The sequence below is a fragment of the Orbicella faveolata genome, unplaced genomic scaffold (genome assembly GCF_042242905.1).
Source record: "Orbicella faveolata isolate gen_17 unplaced genomic scaffold, um_ofav_v1 contig_34, whole genome shotgun sequence".
Lineage (NCBI taxonomy): Eukaryota > Metazoa > Cnidaria > Anthozoa > Scleractinia > Merulinidae > Orbicella > Orbicella faveolata.
In genome coordinates this window covers 33,000,806-33,020,000 of record NW_028301563.1, presented here as the reverse complement: position 1 = coordinate 33,020,000, position 19,195 = coordinate 33,000,806, and the positions used below count along the sequence as shown (strand labels likewise).

Here is a 19,195-nt window from a genome sequence, read left to right as displayed (position 1 = left end):
TTTGTATGGATCTGAGACAATCAGGAAGCCTCTACTCTGGGGCTGGTGTCCGATGAAATTCCATCGTGTTTAATTGTGGTTATCTTAGCTTGTTGCATTTTGATGATGCACTAGGTACTCACGTGGACTAGTTAACATAGTATTGGGGAAGTGTTTAAGGGAGGGTAGAAAAGAACGGTTTTCTATTTTTCTTCTTTCTCGCAGTTTTATAGTTTGTCAGTTCATGAATGATTAAAATCATGCCCTAGGTTAGGCCGTATTTTTTTCTTTGTAGAAGCTCTTTAAATTTTGTACCCGTGCCATGAGCGCTCGCCTCTTTAATCAGCTTGCATTGCTGCATTTTTTATCGTCACGCATTTTAATTCAATTCTTTGACATTTTTCTTGCTAGAGTGATTTTATTTAACCCGTGAAATATAGCTAATATTTAGTCCAAAAAGTCAAAATTAACGCAAGAAAACTAGGAAATTATAATCTAATAGTATGATCTAATTTTGTAGCAACTGTTTTACAGGTTAAGTAAAATCACTCTGAGATTGACACCCTGAAAAGATATTGAAACGTTCCAAAATTGATCCGAAATCCTCTTAGTATTATTGCAGCCCAAAGAATAACAGGCACGCTGTGATAGCTTACGAACACATGTAATTTGTATGTAATTTTTAACTTGATTGAAACCTCGATAACAAAGTGACAAGGGATCGACTTATACTAGAGAAATCATTTGCTCGCTGTAACGCGTGTTCAGCGATATGATAAAGCATAGACCGAACTAGAAGGCTTTTGGTTATTATGTCTCAATTGAATTTTGAACTGTTATTAAATGGGCAAAGAGAATCTTCGAGCATTTCCCGGTAAGCTAAGGCAGTTCTTCTCACGACATCCTGCCGGGCGAACTGTTAAGCAGGCTATTTATATTTCTCCAAGATCTTTTGTAATAAGATCCGGTTGTTTTTCTTTACTGAATTTTCGTTGTCTTCTGTTCGTCATTGCTCGTGCTATAACCCCGCTTGGTGTCGATCGTTTTATTGTTGTTGTTGTTGTTTTTAAATCGACGGCAAGTAAGCTCTTACGAGCGGTTTCCTCCCGTGGAAGGCGACAGTGTCCAAAGTTTAGTGTCATGACGCCAAGAAAAGCCTTTTGTGGAAGTTGTTAACATCACTTTCATTTGTTAACGGCTTTAAATTTCTGACGCACGACGTCGAGAGCTAAACAAGTCAATTTGAAATCGTTGTTAAGTCGTAGGCAAGTTTTGATGCAAAATTTAAAATAAAATAAAGTTTTAAACTTTTACTTGCTATAAAAGTTAAGAACACTTGGTGATAAATTACATGGTCAACCGTCGCGCTACGATCGCTGAGATAGAATTGAGGTCTATCTCAGCGATTGTTGGTACAGTGATCACTCTGATCACCGTCTGAAGAGTTGTTTCCATATGTTGTACCGAAACAAGTTCAAGACTTCATTGCAAACTTTAAATACAACTACTACGATTTCCCTAAAGGCGGGTTTCACAGAGGCAATTAGATACAACTACCATGATTTCCCTAAAGGCAGGTTTAGCAGAGGCAATTAGACTTTGACAATTCTCAAGAACAGTGATAAGAAAGATTTCTTTTCGCCTAGATAAGAACGAACACAAACACAAAACAACGCGTTATTTTCACCCTGCTCTATTTTATTGTTACAAGCTTTTATAACGGTGTGCCTGACACGTGTTTATTTTCTACGTTAGCACTGTCAAAAGACAATTCATAATTACTACAAACAAAAAAAAAAACACAAAAAAAAAATCCTTACTCCATTATACTTTCTCAATATCCTTTTTCTAAATCCTTTACTTGAATAAAATAAGAAATCAAAACCAGCTGGAATCCTGTAACTTGCAACTTATCCTGGTATGATGTTCGTGGAATTCAATCAATTGAAACTCAGCATCAAGATTCTCCTTCTTAAGGGATAATTTCACGGTTCAGCGCGTGTACAAGTTATAGCGTGACTATAAACTACTACCTTGTTCATTTTTTTTTACTGAGCCACATGTAGTTCAGCAACTACAGACTATAATTTGTGAAACCAGAAAGACTGATGCCCAAATTTTATCAAGATGTCAGCGGATTTATCAAGCAAAACTTCGAATTCAGTTTAGTCAGTTAAACGTTAATTTTTTTTCATTCGGCGGCTAAGGTCTTACTCTGGACACACACACACACACACACCTTATCTACTTTTATTCGATTGGTGGATAAACAATAAAGGTATTAATTAAAACACAGGGTGAGAAATTCTAATGAGAAACATTACTGCTATCACCGTGTTACTGTGACTGAGGGGAAAGTCTGACAGGAAATTCAGTTCTCGCAGAAGTCAGTAGCTCGGCTAACGTTATAGCTTGTTATAACACGGAGCCATGAAACCATCCTTTAATGGCAATTACCAAACAAGTAAGCCGCTCAAAGTAAACTGTTTATCTTCGAGTAAGGATACGTGACTACTCGATTTTGTACTAACCTACTGATTGAGATATCATCGGCGATATTGAAATTTTCTGATTATATTGCGCTTCTATAATTTACCAACAGTTTCTATATATACTTGAATGATTGCAAAGGTTTAGCTGTTCTGTACAGGGTGTGTAAAACTAAGACTGCAAGCTCCGCGATTTCTTCAGGTAGTTTCATAGAAGACTTCGACTTCGTCAGGTCGGAAGTAGTAACTACCCGCCAGGAATGATCGTGAGAAGGAGGATGTATAGCTGTAACCAGCTGGCGGGCTGTAGGTGTGTCCAAGGTCTGAGTATGAGCTGGTGCTTGATGCAGCGTTGTTGTCAATGTGAAGATCATATCCTCCTCCAAATGATGGTCCATAGGAACGGCAGCTGTAGATGGAATATTTTCTCCGATAACTATACGGTCCTGTTTGATCTAGCTTTAGTGGCTGCCAACCAGGCTTGTTAACCAATGAGAAGAGAAAGGCTGCTGAATCGTAGTGCCATGAACAACTGTAACCTAATTTGAAATACACAATGGAAAAAGAAGTCCAACATTAATGATGTTTACTGACACTTTGAACAGTTTAGTAATGACGTATTACCGACAACGTTAATTTGATTGGCCCGCAAAATTTTACTATTATTCCTAGCTCGGCATTATTTCTTGTAGTGTTAATCTTAAGTTCTCCGGTTCCTTTATGTTAATTGTCTCCTAAGTTTTTAATAATTTCAATTCTGGGGTAAGCAAGCCCGGTGCGAGACTGGAAACAGCTGCCCCAGTTTCAGACTGAACATGATCTCCACGCCCTGTTTTATAAATTTCATAAAATTAATATCGAGCTTTAAAGCTGTCAGTTAGCCAGGAACACCATGCCATATAAAAATGCAAGTGTTTCTATCGGCCTGTTTATCTCGATGAGTTATCCAGAAAATTCTTAATATCATTGACTTATTTGCCTTTCTTTGGTATTAACCTTTTTTGTTTCCTTGCTTAATGATTCGAAGCGGTTGTACCGCTTCCTATAAAGTTCCTCCATCCCGATATCTCTCTAAAACCGTCACGAATCAGAAAAGAGGCACGTAATACACCATGGAAGTAAGATAAGGCATTTTGTTAATAATTTTCTCTAGCACTTAACTATCCCACATCATATTGTAAATATTTCTTTTTTTAATTCTTTTTAAAACTCTTTTCCCATATTTCTCCGTGACCGCTACTGCGAAATATAATCATGGCTGACTCACAGCTTGCGCTTGGGTTGTCTGTGATAAGATGAAATTGATCATGTCACTTACTCCATGAGACACTTGTGTATCCTCCAAAAATATATTTTCCAACACGGATGATTGTGACAGTTGGACCTTTGCCGTCACAGTTTGAATGGAAGGTATAGGAAGACCAACCATTTACGGTTGCCCGGTAACAGCGATTCCAGTAAGAGGATGGGCGAGTCACAGGCTTCAACCATTTATCCAGCCATGTCAAAAAATTCTGGCTGTTTCCCACAATCCTGGAATATTTAAGACCCGCTGCAAAAATAACGTATAAGAACGTTCTTTGGATCAACTTTGTACTTAGCACTTGTTTTGGTGGACTATGTTGAAAGTTGGTTTTGCTAAGAATAAATAACACTGCCATCTTCACCAGTTATAAGATGACCATCATTGCTTGGACCCTAAATGTGACGCTAACTAAACTGGATGCACTGTTTTTTCGGAAAGATAAATTATATGTGGTGGTTATATTCCACCGTGCAACTTCATTTTTTTTTTTTCCTGGAATATCTCGTTTTAAATTTTGGGTCGCAGTGATCAATACTCTTAATAGATGATTTAAAATCCTGAACAGGAAAATATTCGTATGATATTTATCAGAAAAACGTAATATCATTACCAATGCTCAGCGCCGACGTCAAAATTCTCAATGGAAAAACCAGCGGCAGATAAAGTCACGAAATTTGACAGCTTTTTTAAATATTGAAATTTTGAAAGAAAAGCCTTTAATAGTTAAAGTCCACGTAGGCGGTTTCAGCTCCACACCCCACCCCTGTCCTTTCTAAGTGTGGTTATGTTAATGTCAAAGCGTGTCTGTAGTAGCGAGGAGATAGCAAACAACATTACTGAGTCGTGTCCTTTTTTTTATTTCCAACAATAACAGTCCTTGCAATATGGCAAACTGATCAAAGATGGAAAGGAGAATTCTGATTGGTCGCTGAACGGTCCGAGGGTTACACTACTGACCGCTAAGATGCACCATTCACGAAGTAGTTTTGGCGAATTGCTTTTGCTCGAAGCATTTCACAGAAGAAAGGTGTTTGTAATTAAGACAAATTCTCACGGTTTTTGTTTGTTTTAATTTTTGACATCATATCTGTTGGACAACTTGAGCTTAATTCTAACTTCTTCAGCCTGAATTGAAGCACAATTAGCATGAAATACTCACCTGGCGCAGAGTACTTGCAAGTTTTCCCATCTCCTGTGTAAGGTTGGTTACACGTACATGTGTAGGATCCTACGGTGTTTGTACATGTAGCTAAACGGTGGCAGTCGTGTGCGCCGCTGACGCACTCATCGATGACTGGCGTAATGAGAAACACGGCAAAGTTAATAAACAAACATAAATTATGTTCTACATGTTCATCAAAAAGCACTTTTTGTTCTCAAGTAAGGACTTGTAGTTGGCATTGATATTAGAACTTTATGATAAATTTGATAGTACGTGTAAACTCATTTCGCTATGTTGTTGTTATTTTGCATTTCTTGTTAAGTGAAAATAACTTACCAGTACAATTTTTGCCATCGCCTGAATATCCAAGTTTACATCCGCAAGTGTAAGATCCACGAGTATTGTTACAAACAGCATTCACATCACAGCTATGAGAGTTTGAAGAGCACTCGTCTATGTCTGAAACAAGATTAAAGGAGTAAATATGGGTAAACGTTGAGTTATCGTTAACGTTAGTCTGACCATTTCACCAAAGAAGCAAACAGCTTGAGGACAGTCCGTCGAAAGTTTACGGTAAGCACAGTATCTTTTAATGAACATGATAGATTTCTTTTACTTTCCACACTCTCTGACTGATGCTCTGCTTTTAAACAATTTATATTACCCAGGTTCTAAGCCACTGGCGTCGGCTTCGAAATTGTTAAAAAAATATAGTTATTACGGGCTTGAACTTTTCTCTAGCACTATTCTCATTGCACAAGAGCGGTTGGTTACAGTTTTTTCTTAACCCGTCAATGCAGGACAAATTTCATAGTTGTTGAAAATAAATTGTGTGTCATTACCTTTAGCATCCACATCAAATGTATTTATGTCTAGTTTTTTAAGCTAGGGGGGAGGGGAAGAAGTTGTTTGTTTGTTTGTTTCTTACCATTACAAGTTTTTCCGTCTCCGGTATATCCAGCTCTACACTTACAGGAATATGAGCCCACGGTATTCACACAATCTGCATTCACGTCACAGTTATGAGTGTTGGTAATGCACTCCTCCAGGTCTGCAAAAATTACATTTGAAAACAAAATTGAAATAGATATAACATAAATAACATTAAACGAATTATTTTGAGAATTAACCATAGATCCGGTTTGAGTACGCAAGATGATCCTAGCTAAAGTTTGGCGACTCTACAATATTTTCATTAGTAGAGATTTATCACCTGTAAAACAAGTAAAGTTGAAGCAGTTATCGCATGGCACGTCATTCCAAGTATATCCATGCCTCACGCCAAGAGTGTGCACACAGTCTTCATTGTTCCAGTTGTTTGGTTGCTTTGGAGCCCAGAACCTAAAACTGCTAATTTCTTTATTTGTCCACACAAAAGAACCTTCAACACTGCGGTCATTCAGCCCTATCCACGATCTATCGCCAGCATGACGGTGCTGAATAAATACGTTTTCCTCCTGGTTGTGTACTGTAACCAGATCAGAGTTCATCTCAGAACAGTTTGACTCAGCAGTCAACCATGTGGCGCATGCGGGGCTTGAAAAGTAGCAATAACCGCCAAAGTAAGTCCATCCTGGCTGGCAAATGTCTGTAGATGCAAACAAAAATAAATCAATAAAAAGTAAGAGAAATCATTAAGAATGCCTTGAGTGTTTTTAAAGGAAATAGTTGCTTGTCATGTTTCTGAGAAACCTCTACATGTTTTGGCACTTTTCTCCTGACTGAAACATTGGACTTCGTTTGTTATGAAATTAACTTCTGATCATCAAACTAGAAAAAAATTAGGCTGATACGATCTTATTTTTAAAGGGGCACAGTCACAGTATCTTGAGTTCTTTTTGGCCACGTAAAAAATTATCATTAAATTGAAAGAGACCTGAAAATCGTCGTATATTAAGATAAGGCTTCAAAGAGGTAATAATAAACAATCAAGAAACAAGGATGGCCAGAATGGAGGTTAACACGGATTACAAACGACGGATTTGAAATATTTAACCTAAACTTTTCAACATGGGCAAACTGTGACGTAGCTCCTTTAAAAAGCGTAGGAGATAGAAGTTAATAAAATATGAATATCAAAAAAGCTAAACTACCGATCTAGAGAATAGTAAAATTAAAAATGAATTATTTTGTCCGTACCTGAAAGGACAGCGTATGAGATAGACAGTGGATCATACTTTGTGTCATACAACTCTTTTAAACAAACTCGCACATCGGTTGTATTGATGTACTGCAAAAAAAGAACAAATATAATCAGTGGTCTTCTAGACTTTTAGTCCAAAAGATAATTTTCACTTCGCTTCCGGTAATATTCTGAATATTATTTACTCATCGGGAGAAAAAGCAAACTCATACCCCCCTTGGGTTTTTGTTCTGGTAAGACATATCAATATCACATTATTTGCCTGTAGCAGATATTCCTCAACTTTCTGTACAACATGAAATTAATGTTTTGTCGATTATGACTTCAGCCGTCTTGGAGACGCCATCTTGGATTTTACGATTTTCCCGGCATTCAATTTGATGGAAAATAATGGCTGTAAAAAGGTACGATACTAATTCTGTATCGACGTTTAAGAAAATTCAAAGAGACTAAGAACTCTGTCAAATAGATGAGATTTGGTTCGACTGGCTTGTCAAAAATGTAGTTTCTATGGAAATGCCTAAAGAAGTAAAGAAACAGAATTACCTCCACCCAAGCAGTTATTCCATTGTGTACTGGTTGTTTATTTCCACCGCTAGATGAATGGTTCGCCGAAACAAACACATTCGGGGTGCTGTTGTACTTTTCAGTGAAGCGGATATCCTAAAGAAAAACTCTCATTAAGTAAGCGGGGTGTAATCCAACTTTGACCACTAGCTTTAAATTTAACCACTACCAAATCGGAACAACCTACCGAGTCAGTTTTGTTTAAATTGACGTTGTTCTGTAGGATCTGTACACTAACTCTTGAAATTTTTAAAAAAGTATACGTAATTCCGGGCAAACTCTCTAGTAAAAAAAAAGATACCAACCTTACAATAGGCATTGTTGTAATCTGCAGGTGGATGTTGGGCGTTAGCAAAATAGACTGAGCTGTGTTCTGTAAAAAGGGGCTTGTGGAGAGAAGAAAACGCCAGCCATTTCTAAAAGAGAAAAATAAATAAATGTTAACAAGACAATTGACCATAAAAGAAGGTCTAAATCAAGATTCTGTTTCTTCTTAATGTATGACATGCCGATGGTAAAGTATGCTAGAGAATTAGCTGCCAATGCTAAAGACCAGTGTTAAGCGGCTAAAGTAAGTGATAAGGATCTCTCAGTTTCTTATGGTTGGTACGCAAAAAAGGTGTGGACACTTACAGTATAAACATCGTCGTGAGATCCTGCGTAGTTCTGCAGCTCTCTCAAACAAACTTTAAACGAGGATTGCGTGACGTCTTCAATCCACACACTGGCAGCGTCACGCTTGAGTCCTAAACGATAGTGTGCAGCGGTAACAAACACTGAAGGTATCACTGAAAACTTTCCCTGCATAGAAAAAAAACCACAAGCTGTTACTGTTGATGTTACTCGTGCTACTACTGTTGTTATTGTTGCCTTACTGCTGTTTAACATTAGCGAAGATTTGGAAATCTAGGGATGGTTAATGCTTTAATGGTTGAGTGATATGTGACATTTTAGGTCCATCGGTCCAAAGGAAATCATATTATATTGAACAAACTCCGATGACTGTAAGCTATTCGAATTTATTCTTCGTGAACTTGAGTTGTAAAATGAAACTAGAAAGTACCTACCGATGGAAAATTGACAGATTTACAAGTCGTTCCAGTCCACCATTGTGATATCCGTACTTCCCCGGCAACACCACCCACTGGAGCCCCTTGGTACGCCATCCAATCAACTGTCACGTTAGCTTTTGATTTCCGCTCATTGTAGCCTGCCGCCATCACACATGCAGTGAATCGATCATAACTGACATTTTCGACCCACGACACAGCGGCATCATGTACATATGACTTGTCACTGGTGTCAATATGATTGACAGTGATCTGAACTTCAAGTGGTTTGTCAGGATAAAACATATAAGGCTTGAGGCGAATTACTTCACAGTGAGAATATCCCAGTGAAGGAATGTGTGGCATGTGACGGCGACCTCGCTGGAAAGGAAATCCTTCAAGAAAATAATAGTACAAAACACAAATCAGTACAAAAAAATTTTAATTAACTTCCCAGGTTTTTTCATCGTAATCATCATCATCTTCTTCGACATCGTCAGAAATTTCAGAGTAAAACAATTTCTAACCTTCACAACTACCAGGGTGTTGCACAGAGAAATTCAGTCGCTGAATGCACATTTCCTGTCGAAACAAGCACTCATTGTCATATGTTGTGCCATTTGATGAGCAGACTGGTTCTTGGTAGGATGGACAACTGTCAACAACAACGCAACGAGCATCATTTGGTCCAAACGCTTTACACAGGCAGTGATAATGACATGTCACGTCTATGCAAGGATCCAAGTCTGGCAAGACATATAAACAATTGTCACGAAACGATCTGATGTTGTTTTAGTACACACTTGCTTGATAGTTATACACACTTCTGCCCTCCCACTGTGGGTTTGCAAGCTTTTACAAAGATAACTCCAATGAGCAACATTGAAGAGGGGGAAAATGCATACAGGAAAGAGAATGCTAAATATACCAAGTGTTTTTTCTATCTCCAGATGGAATCTTTTTGCCTACCTCCAGTGACAATGTAGTCGACAGTGATAACATCTTTATTGTTGGAGTCGCTGTTGTAATTCTTCACACACACTTGTGTGTCAGTTGTAGATGTATACTGAATAAAATCAAAGATGAGTTAAACCCGGCCTGGTTCAAGTTGCTATACCGCCCGATTAGTTTTAAAGAACTCATATAAACGAAAGTTACAGTGAAACTAAAAGTTACTGAAATCGCTTTGAAACGGCCCCAAAGTAGCATAGAAACACAAGTAACAAACAGAAGAGTTAAACTAATTGTTTTTATTGTTTCTATATCTCGAGCTGTTATATGTATATGTTCCCATACAAACTGTTATATTTACGTTGTTACGCAATGTCATATAAAGTTCATGGGTCCCGAGGAACTTGGGATATTTGTGCCATTACCTGAGTGTTTGCGGAAATCACACAAAGATCACAACAGGTATTCCTTACCTCAACCCAAGCGGTGACAGCGTTACAACGTGACCCAGAAAGGTTCGCATTGTTGTTGTTGTCAGTGCGTTTTGGCGTCACTAACACAACAGGACGAGCATAAAATGGTTTTGTGAAGTTCACTGTCTACAATGTAAAAGAAAAAAATAATTTAATATCGACTGTATTTCCGCGAGTCTCTTGTAGAGGTAAGGTTGATAAATAATTCGTATTGGTATTTATAATACGCTGATTCTAATGTTTAGATTTGAAACCAAAGCGGCTTTGATTTGAACAGGGCCGACCTGCACCGTTTACAAGGGTTTTCATGATTGGCCAAACGAGACAATAGGTATACACCACAAACAATGCCCCTAACCCTAGAAACAAAAGAGGTACAGATAAACAAGAATGAACCCAAATAGAAGTTTTAATGAGGTACAGGTCATCTGTTTGAACAAGAGGAAAAGTATGTTTGATCAATTGATCACCGAAGATAAAATTGGGTCTATGACAGATTTTGAGGGTCCAGAGTTCAAATAGTTCCATGTGAACAGTCAATTTTAACTTCCTCCATTGATACGAAAGCGTTGCTGTTGTTGCCCTTTTGATGCCCTATTATAAAGAGGATTTAGATAAGAAACAATAATGCTGCGGGTTGGCAATAATTATTCTTACTTGACAGAAAGCGTAGTTATCCTGATCAGATGGTGAGTTTGTATTGGTAAACACGAGACTGTCGGTTATGGTAAAATTGTCAACACTCAGATTTGTAAACGCCATCCAATTCTGCAGAAAAAAAAAGAAAGAAATTGTAGATAAAACCTGGCAATTATGAAAGAGATAAAAACATGCACAATTAAGGACTGTTTTAACCAACGTAAAAGAGTACATGAAATTATCGGCAAGATACGCAAACCCGGTAAGATGTTGATAATTAGCCTTTTTTCTGGAAAAAATCTATAAAAGAAACAACTCTCCTTGTGTTTGCATTCAACTGCTTCCAGTCAATGCTATCTACCACATGGTTTCTACAAGTAGCTTGAGGTTTATTAAAGAGCTAACAAACACATATTTTCCTTGTATTGTTTTCTTTTGAAAGCCAACGATTGATGTTTCATACTGGTACAAAAAAGACTCATCTGGAACAGCTTGAAAATGGAAGATGATCAGGCACGTCACAGGGGAAGTTGACCTCTGATATATTTGGTAACATCGTAACGCATGTAAAAATTTTAGAATGCTGCTCTTTAGTCAGGGGTCATCATGATTTTCATTCAACTTTGATGAAGTGTATATCTTTGGCAGAGCATGGTTCATTAGACTGACGACTGACAGAAAACGAAATTTAAATTTACTCACCATCTTTATGCCTTTATGGGGTCCATCGAAAATCTTTACTTCTCTGAGACAAATTTTGAAATTGTCCACGCGCAACTCCTCCACCCACACGGCCATGGCATCCTGAGGTCTGTTGGGAACTTGGTGGCTAGCAGTTACAAATATGGTTGGAGGAGTAGAAAACCGCTGAAATGAAATAACGAGAGAAGTTAGATTAGTAAATTAATCGAGTCCATACCTGGGTGAATGACCGCATGAACAGATCAGCGAATATGTAAATGACTTGTTTGAGCCATCAAATGTTCTGGCATTTTAAAAATACAAAATGCCTCAAATAACAAGTTAATATTTAACAGTGAGTCACGCAACACGTTACACGCCGCAGAAAGTGTAAATATTTTCACAATCAGAGTCCGCCGAGGATATTTTAATTAAAAGGGAACAATACGCTTTAATCCGAAAAATACTAATCAGCTTATTGTTAATCGGTTTTGATCTTTTGCATTAGGAATATTTGCGTTTGATGAGGAAAAATAATATTTTTAGTTAGTCTCAATTGATAAATTAAAAACGCTGTTTAATTTCAACAATTTTCAAAATAGTGACATTTTACTCATGTTTTTCGATTGCATTGACATGAAAAGTTTTCTGTTTAGGCTTAGTCTTATGTTTTTCGGACTCTTTATTTGAATTACAAGGCAATTGTTCTACTTAAGGCAACTTGTTTTCAAGGGAGGTGGCTTTTTGGTGTTTTTCTTCAGTTATTGAGAAATATTCCGTACCCAGATATTTATCCCCTAAAAAATCTTTGTTTCGAATGCTTTCTGCTGTATTTTTACGCTATATTTTGATGGTTAGCATTTGCACAAGTCATGTTTGAAATTGACAGATGATTGACAATTTTCAGTAAGGAAGATTGATTGCCCGACTCGTTATTTCCATGTTAAATTTCACGCGAGAAACCGATATCGCACAAATCGCGAAGTGAAACGAGCTCGAGAAAGCGTAGCGAGGAAGCACTGGCTGATATTTAACAACGTCGAGCAAAGAGTTTTAAGTAAGAAATATTTTTACACTCAAATTAAAATTTCAATACCAGCTAAATTTTCAGTGCTCAAGTTCTTCGAAAGTATAATGAGTACTAGCCAAAATGTATTTCTCGCAGCAGAAAAGCCTACCGTTGTGCCATATTGCAAATTGATAGATATATTTACTTGGGAGTTGTTAAACGATGCCCCACGGTAAACAGCCACCCGAGAGCTCTCGGTGTAAATCACAAGTGATTGTTGCGTTGACTGCTGATGGCGAAGCAGGCCCGCTGTTGACATCGCAATTTCTCGTAAACCTTGCGTGGAGCCGGAGCCGCTTCAAATGTACGCAGTAGCACTAAATGCAAACCCAGCCTGCTTGTTTGACATCCTTCGTCGTTTTTTAAGGGGTTGTAACGTAAAATTGAATCTGTGTTAGCTTGACCAGTCAGCTCCGAGATTTTAAGCGGATGAAAGCCGTCGCGTAAGCTTTAAATATGACTCACTGCAGTTTTACGGTCGCTAGAGTTTGTGAATTTGTCATCCAACGACGCGGTTGAGGCGATGCCCTTTGCCTGCTTTGCAAGTTTATAACAGCTGAGAGGAACCATCTTATGTAAGATATTTGATGATGGTTTCTTAACTAGAACATTGTGACCCTTATGAAATAGCCTACATACTCAAAATGAATGATGTACTGTAGCTCTGCTTTTCTTTGTAGTTGGTGAGGTAATGTTCGCCTTGCAAGCTGCCATTTCGTCTTCTATATACGTCGCAATTGGCACTGGAGCTTCTTCGGCTGCTGAACTTTGCCTTGCGGCTTTCCTTTATTTGTTTCGGCCATTTTCTTGTCCAAGCCGTTATGATTTTGTCATTTTCTGGTACTCGGAATCGTAAGCGGCTTCTTATTTGAAAAAGACTTTTGCTCTTTTTTTCGCTCCGTAGATTGCAGCAATGATTTTGCAACATGATTAAAAGGTCGCTGAGAGTGTTTTCAGAGAGTTCCGTCTTTTGCTCTGTGAAGCCCTCACCTGAGTTTGGAGGTTAAGGTGGCTTGAAGGGAATTCTTGGGGAGTGAAGATTTTTCTTATCAGGGTTCTCTATTGCCAAGTAAGGGTCGTTTCGTTTGCTTGATATCTCTTGGATGAACTTAGCGAATTGACTTAATGAAGGATAGTCTGCGGCTTTCTTAACTTTATATCGGTAAGCGTGACGTTGTCATCTTCCAGGAAGGTCATCAGAAAGTTTAACAAGTAAAGGTTTTAGGAAAGCCGGTTCATCAAGTACTTTCAGACCACTGAGTCCTCCGTCATTCTTTGCATATTCCAGTTCAAGCAGCAAATCTCCAAGTTCCTGTAGGCCTTTATTATCCTTGGGTTCGATCTTGGGGAACATTGTCAGTTTGTTAAGGTGCATTTGAGCTACGACTGCATTCGAACCGAAGCGCTCACTTAATTTCTTCCAAGCCTCCTTTAAACCCTTGTCAGGATTCTCTACATAGGCATTGCACAGGGGCTGAACAAGTCTCTTTGACTCTCTGGCCGGTGGTATTCTCGATTAACAGGGTTAATGTTTCACTTACAGTGTTGTTCACATCTCTCACCATGTTTTCAAATGACGCTTTCCAAGTGTGATAGTTTTCAGGCCGGTTGTCCCGTCTAGCCATAAACTGAATATAAGATTCCAGGTGTTTGAGAGGCTTGGGTGAAACAGTGCTTTCAATTTGCAATGGAGTAAACTCTGTAGCTTTAGGATCTAACTACTTGGGGGTGGTGAGTTCCTATTTGAAAGTTGATTTAATATGCTGTGCTGCTCAAGGATTTAACTTTTCAGCAGTGGTTTGCTCCTCCTTGAAATTTGTGCTGGGATGAATCCCTCGAGTGCTTTCTCCATCTATATGTGCCTCGATGAAATCTCGCACACGCTGGGATGGATCCATGAGTGACAAATCTGGTCACTGGAATTCGTTGGAAAAAGTGGGAGCGAGTTCCTCATCCATCGCGTTCGCTTTAGCCAGTGCCACGGCTGCCTCGATCTTGCTCCAACGGAAAACACGCGATCCGCGCATCTTCCTCGCGTTTCTTTCGGGCTAAGCCATTTCTTCCTCTCTCTTGTTTTTCTCTTCTTGCTCTACGAGGAGGGCCCACTGGGGCTCGGTTTCGCGCATTTTCCTTTCCATTTCTGCCTTCTTTACAGCTGCCACGCAACTCGCTTATCGCTGAGAGAATCTTGTCCACCGAATCCAGTGTAACAGATAAATTTAGATTCATTTTATGGTGAAAAAGAAAGCTCTTACAACGCTAGCGATTGAAAATTCCAACTACCTCGTTGCGCTAATACAGACCATAATATAAGCTGAGTGCGCTGCCCAATATAAACGCGAGGAAAGATCACGTGGATAAACAAGGCAAAAAGAGTAACGCAATAAGTAACGTGATGCTGTAAGTATGGGACAGTGTAGAATATGCAAATGACGTAAATGCTTGTTTGAGCCTTCAAATGGTCTTCAACTTACAGACATTTTGAGATTGCAACAGATCTTTTGCAAAACTCACGGAACGTTTCGGATGGTAAAAATACAAAATGCCTCAAATAACAAATTAATATTCAAAAGTGAGTCACGCAACCCGTTACACGCCGTAGAAAGTGTAAAAGTTTTCACAATGAGAGCCCGCCGACGATATTTTAATTATTCAAAAGGAGAAAAATACGCCTAAGTCCAAAAACCACTAATCAGCTTATTGTTAATCGGTTTTGATCTTTCGCATTAGGAACAGTTGTGTTTGATGAGGAAAAATAATCTTTGTAGTAAGTCTCAATTGATAAGCGCTTCTTAATTTCAACAAATTTCAATATAGTAACATCATGTTGTTCGATTACATTGAAGCAGTTTTCTGTTTAGGCTTAGCCTTATATTGCTTGGCAACTTTTGAATTACAATTGTTTTACTTGAGGCAACCACTCATCAAGAGAGGCGGCTCTTCAGTGTGTTTCTTCGCACAAATCGCGAAGTGAAGCGAGAAAGTACTGACTGGTATTCAACAACGTTGAGCAAACAGTTTTAAGTAAGAACTATTCTTACACTCAAATTAAAATTTCAATACCAGCCAAATTTTCAATGTTCAAATTCTTCGAAATAACATCAAGTCAAGAATAAAAAGTCGAAATGTATTTCTCGTAGCAGAAAAGCTTACCGATCGAGAACTGCCGTTGTACCAGATTGCAAGTTGATAGAAATATTAACTGGGGTGTTGTTACACGATGCCCCAGTTAAGAAGTAGCACTAAATGCAAACCCAGCCAGCTTGTTTGACATCCGTCGTCGTTTTTCCAGAGGCTGTAACTTGCAGTTGAATCTGGGTTAGCGTGACCTTTCAGCTCCGAGATTTTAAGCGGATGAAAGTCGTCGCGTAGGCTTTGAGTATGACTGTTTTACGGCCGCTTGAGTTTGTGAATTTCCCATCCAAGTACGCGGTTGAAGCGATGTCCTTCGTCTACTTTGCAAGTGTATTTCGCCCGAGCGGAACCATCTTATACAAGATATTTTGATGTTGGTTTCTTAACTGGAGTGAGGATAACATGATACCAGAAACATTAATTGTGACGCTTAAGAGATGGCCTAGATACTCAAAATGAATGCTGTACTGTAGCTGTGCTTTTCTTTGTAGTTGGTGAGGTAACGTTCTCCTTGAAAGCTGCCATTGATTTCGTCTTCTACATATGTCACAATCGGCACTGGAGCTTCTTCGGCTGCTGAACTTTGCCTTGCGGATTTCCTTCGTTTCAGTGCTTCGGCCGTTTTCTTGTCCAAGCCGTTATGATTTTGTCGTTTTCTGGTACTCGGAATCGTAAGTGGCTTCTTATATCTCTCTAAAAAGTTGTACTTCAGTTCAAAGCAGGGAGAAACTTCATTTTCACTTTGAAAAAGACTTGTGCTTGTTTTTAGCTCCGTAGATTGCGGCAATGATTTTGCAACATGATTAAAAGGTCACTTTTGTTTGTTTTTTGTCGCACCAATGAACGATCACGCAGACTCTTTTGGAGTTTTTGGGGTTTTTTGAGTCGTAATCTCACGCTAAATACCTCGCCTTGGTAACCAAGACCGGCGCTTTTGATGCTTTAAACAACCTCGTTACATAAAGTAAAACTCTTTTCCGCAATAATTCCTTTTAAATATATTCGCAACTTTTTGACAAATTCTGCATACAAAAAGGACTGGCAAACCGTTTTAGGCAGTTTTTGCCAATATTTGGCAACTTCTTTGTTTGTCTTTTTTGCATTTTTGAGGAATTTCTGAGTGTATGGCCAGGTTTAATCTTTTGATCTACAATTTCTGCACACTCTTTCTTCATCTTTTGTCATACTGATTAGATTAATTCGTATACTGCAATCATCATTTTTCAGTGTTAACTGACGATATTAATATTTTGTATTTTGTATTTTGTATTTTTTCTTTCTAACATCCACATCCACAATCGGGGCTCCCTTTTTCATGAACTTTTTGCATCTCTCTTTACTTTCTAAACCATTTAACAAAACAAATTCTAACCTGCTGGAAATCGATCCTCTTGCATTCCGTTCCAGTTGTCCAAGAGTTTAAGGATGTGGTGCCAGTTTGAGATCCATGGGGTTTCGTTTCAAACGCAAGATAGTTTACCTCAAAGGACTTATTTGAACCGATAGCATATTCGAGAACACAGATTGTAAATTCACTCGCTTTAACACCTTCTACCCAGACTGCAGCGCCATTCCGAGGGGTTTGGCTCTTCACGGTATGGCCAACTGAGGCGAGAACCGTTACTTGCTGTCCGCCGTAAAATGGCATTTGGAAGTAAATCTTCTTACAACCGAACAGCCCTGATGAGCTTGTTGTTACATTTTCCTTTCCGGCCTTGAATCCGAGTGCTGTAAAGGAATAAATAAAACTTTTCTTGTCAAAATGATCGCCCCTACAAAGTTTTAACTGAATGCACAGCCGATATCCTAGGAATGGACATGTTGGCTGCTTTAGGAAGAGATTTAATTCTCAATAACCTTGATCTGTGCGCCCCTCCCCCATGTTTCAGTTCGCTTCTTCTCTAATCAACAAGACAAAAACGGCTGAGCTTGCCGTGAGAAGTTGAATTAAAGCTTACAGTAATGGAACGCAAAGGGCAGATACGATACCTTCAGTGGCTGGAGCGCCCAGGCAAACCAACAAAAAAATGAGACAGAAGTGCATCGCGTATTGGTGCTCAGACGACATCTTGCTCCGACTGAAAGGGAACTTCACTCTGATGGATTTTATAACCATCAGAAGGGCAATGCGTGACGGGAATGTACCTGTTTGGACATGTAGAATTATAAGATATCAACAAATTGTAAACAGCACGTTCACAAATATGAGTTGGGGGTGACGCATATAAGTGACGAGGTGGAGGATATCAGGCAGAGGAAAGTGACCAGTGGAAAAAAAGTAGGAAGGATTCCTTAGAAATCGACGATACTTCTCCTATTCGAGGAGCGTATTTTATTTTCATCAATTTGCAATACAAAATAAATTGTTTTAAATAACACTGAACTGATCATTATCGCTGTTGCTTTGTCAATGACAACTACCGACCCCACCCCACGTCCCCTCTCCCCAGTCCCCCGCAGTGCCCTGTATCCTCCACAAGAAACCAAAATTAAGTTAATCAAATTTTCCAGTTTGAATTTTACACATTTGAATTGTGATCGATTAATGTGCTGTTTTTGCTTTCCCAATTTACGCTTTGCAGCAAATTTTCAGTTCCTTTCTGTTTTGAATTGTTTTCATGCCAATTTAATTTCAACCCCGTTATAGAGGAAACTATGTCGAATTTTAGCTTATCTTTTCAAAGAGGAAAACTCGTATAGTAACTGGAGCTTTGAAAGTTACGAAGGCGTTCTCTTCGATCATTTTATTCCATAGATGATAAAATCACCTGAGAAAGGATGGAAAGTTATTTTCGTCAAAGTCATAATTTATTTTGCTGTGTTAAGGCTTGCTTGTTGATTTTTCCTGTTCTTAGACCTTCTTAAGTTCTTCGGTTGTTCTTAAGTATTGTTTCAAGACACAGGTCATTACATTAGGAGATGGATTTCAATTGATTGATGTATTTCTTGGCTAATTTGATCATTGGCCAGTTTTTTCATTTGATGTGTGTTTTATTTCATTTTAACTAGAGTCATTTCTTTTAATTTGGCTCGAAACTGATGACGGAACTTGCCATTGCCTTCTTGAACACATTTTTTCGTAGCTCTTGAAAACTTTCTGTGTAAAATCGCATTTATAGGTTGCAGGGCTGTTTATATGTTCGTGACATATTGTCATTACTGGGAGCTGAGTGCTCTAGGGTAAGATGGGAAGAATAATGGAAGATGAGGAGACGGAAGGAGTTTGTGTACGAGTACAAGAAACGAGACACAAACAAAAAGAAACGAACAAACAAAAGCTAAAGTTGCAAAGTAATTTAGTTTCGATTCTGCTAGAAATTGCGTGGATTTAACTTGATATACATATGCAATCGAACTTTCCGTAAGTGCTGACCTTCAGTAAGGGCACTAAACAATTGAGCTGTGACGAGAGCTGTCAACTTACACAAGGTTAAAGATTCAGTGTTTGTATAGATCTGAGACAATCACGGAGCCCCTACTTTGGGGCTGGTATCCGATGAAATTCCACCGTGTTTAATTGTGGTTATCACAGCTTGTTGCATTTTGATGATG

The 19,195-nt window shown here is 38.6% G+C and overlaps 1 protein-coding gene and 1 pseudogene across 2 annotated transcripts in view; both read right to left on the bottom strand.

The window, feature by feature from the left end:
• Positions 1-1,656: 1,656 nt before the first annotated feature.
• Positions 1,657-17,759, bottom strand: LOC149105844 (uncharacterized). The gene is made up of 18 exons (XM_089271544.1): positions 17,633-17,759; positions 17,016-17,371; positions 11,461-11,625; positions 10,777-10,887; positions 10,120-10,245; positions 9,665-9,761; positions 9,223-9,441; positions 8,714-9,090; positions 8,280-8,447; positions 7,952-8,062; positions 7,626-7,742; positions 7,076-7,166; positions 6,150-6,524; positions 5,865-5,987; positions 5,273-5,395; positions 4,934-5,068; positions 3,787-4,020; positions 1,657-3,007 (listed from the first exon to the last, which is right to left on the bottom strand). The coding sequence occupies exons 1-18, from the start codon at positions 17,757-17,759 to the stop codon at positions 2,667-2,669; spliced, it is 3,396 nt and encodes a 1,131-aa protein (XP_089127670.1). The 3' UTR covers positions 1,657-2,666.
• LOC149105843 (uncharacterized) overlaps positions 1,657-19,195 on the bottom strand; it is a 33,594-nt pseudogene continuing 16,055 nt past the window's right edge. The window contains exon 18 of the transcript XR_016201488.1: positions 1,657-2,012. The product of XR_016201488.1 is annotated as an uncharacterized LOC149105843 (transcript). The remainder of the gene's footprint in view (positions 2,013-19,195) is intronic.

What these genes read in the sequence shown, in the direction of transcription:
- LOC149105844 (XM_089271544.1), bottom strand. Translation starts at nt 17,759, where the DNA reads ATGGTTATAAAATCCATCAGAGTGAAGTTCCCTTTCAGTCGGAGCAAG. An exon ending in ATAACTACGCTTTCTGTCAA is followed by an intron (nt 10,246 to 10,776) that starts GTAAGAATAATT and finishes TTTACATTGTAG; the next exon opens with ACAGTGAACTTCACAAAACC. An exon ending in TTGCAAGTACTCTGCGCCAG is followed by an intron (nt 4,021 to 4,933) that starts GTGAGTATTTCA and finishes TTATTTTTGCAG; the next exon opens with CGGGTCTTAAATATTCCAGG.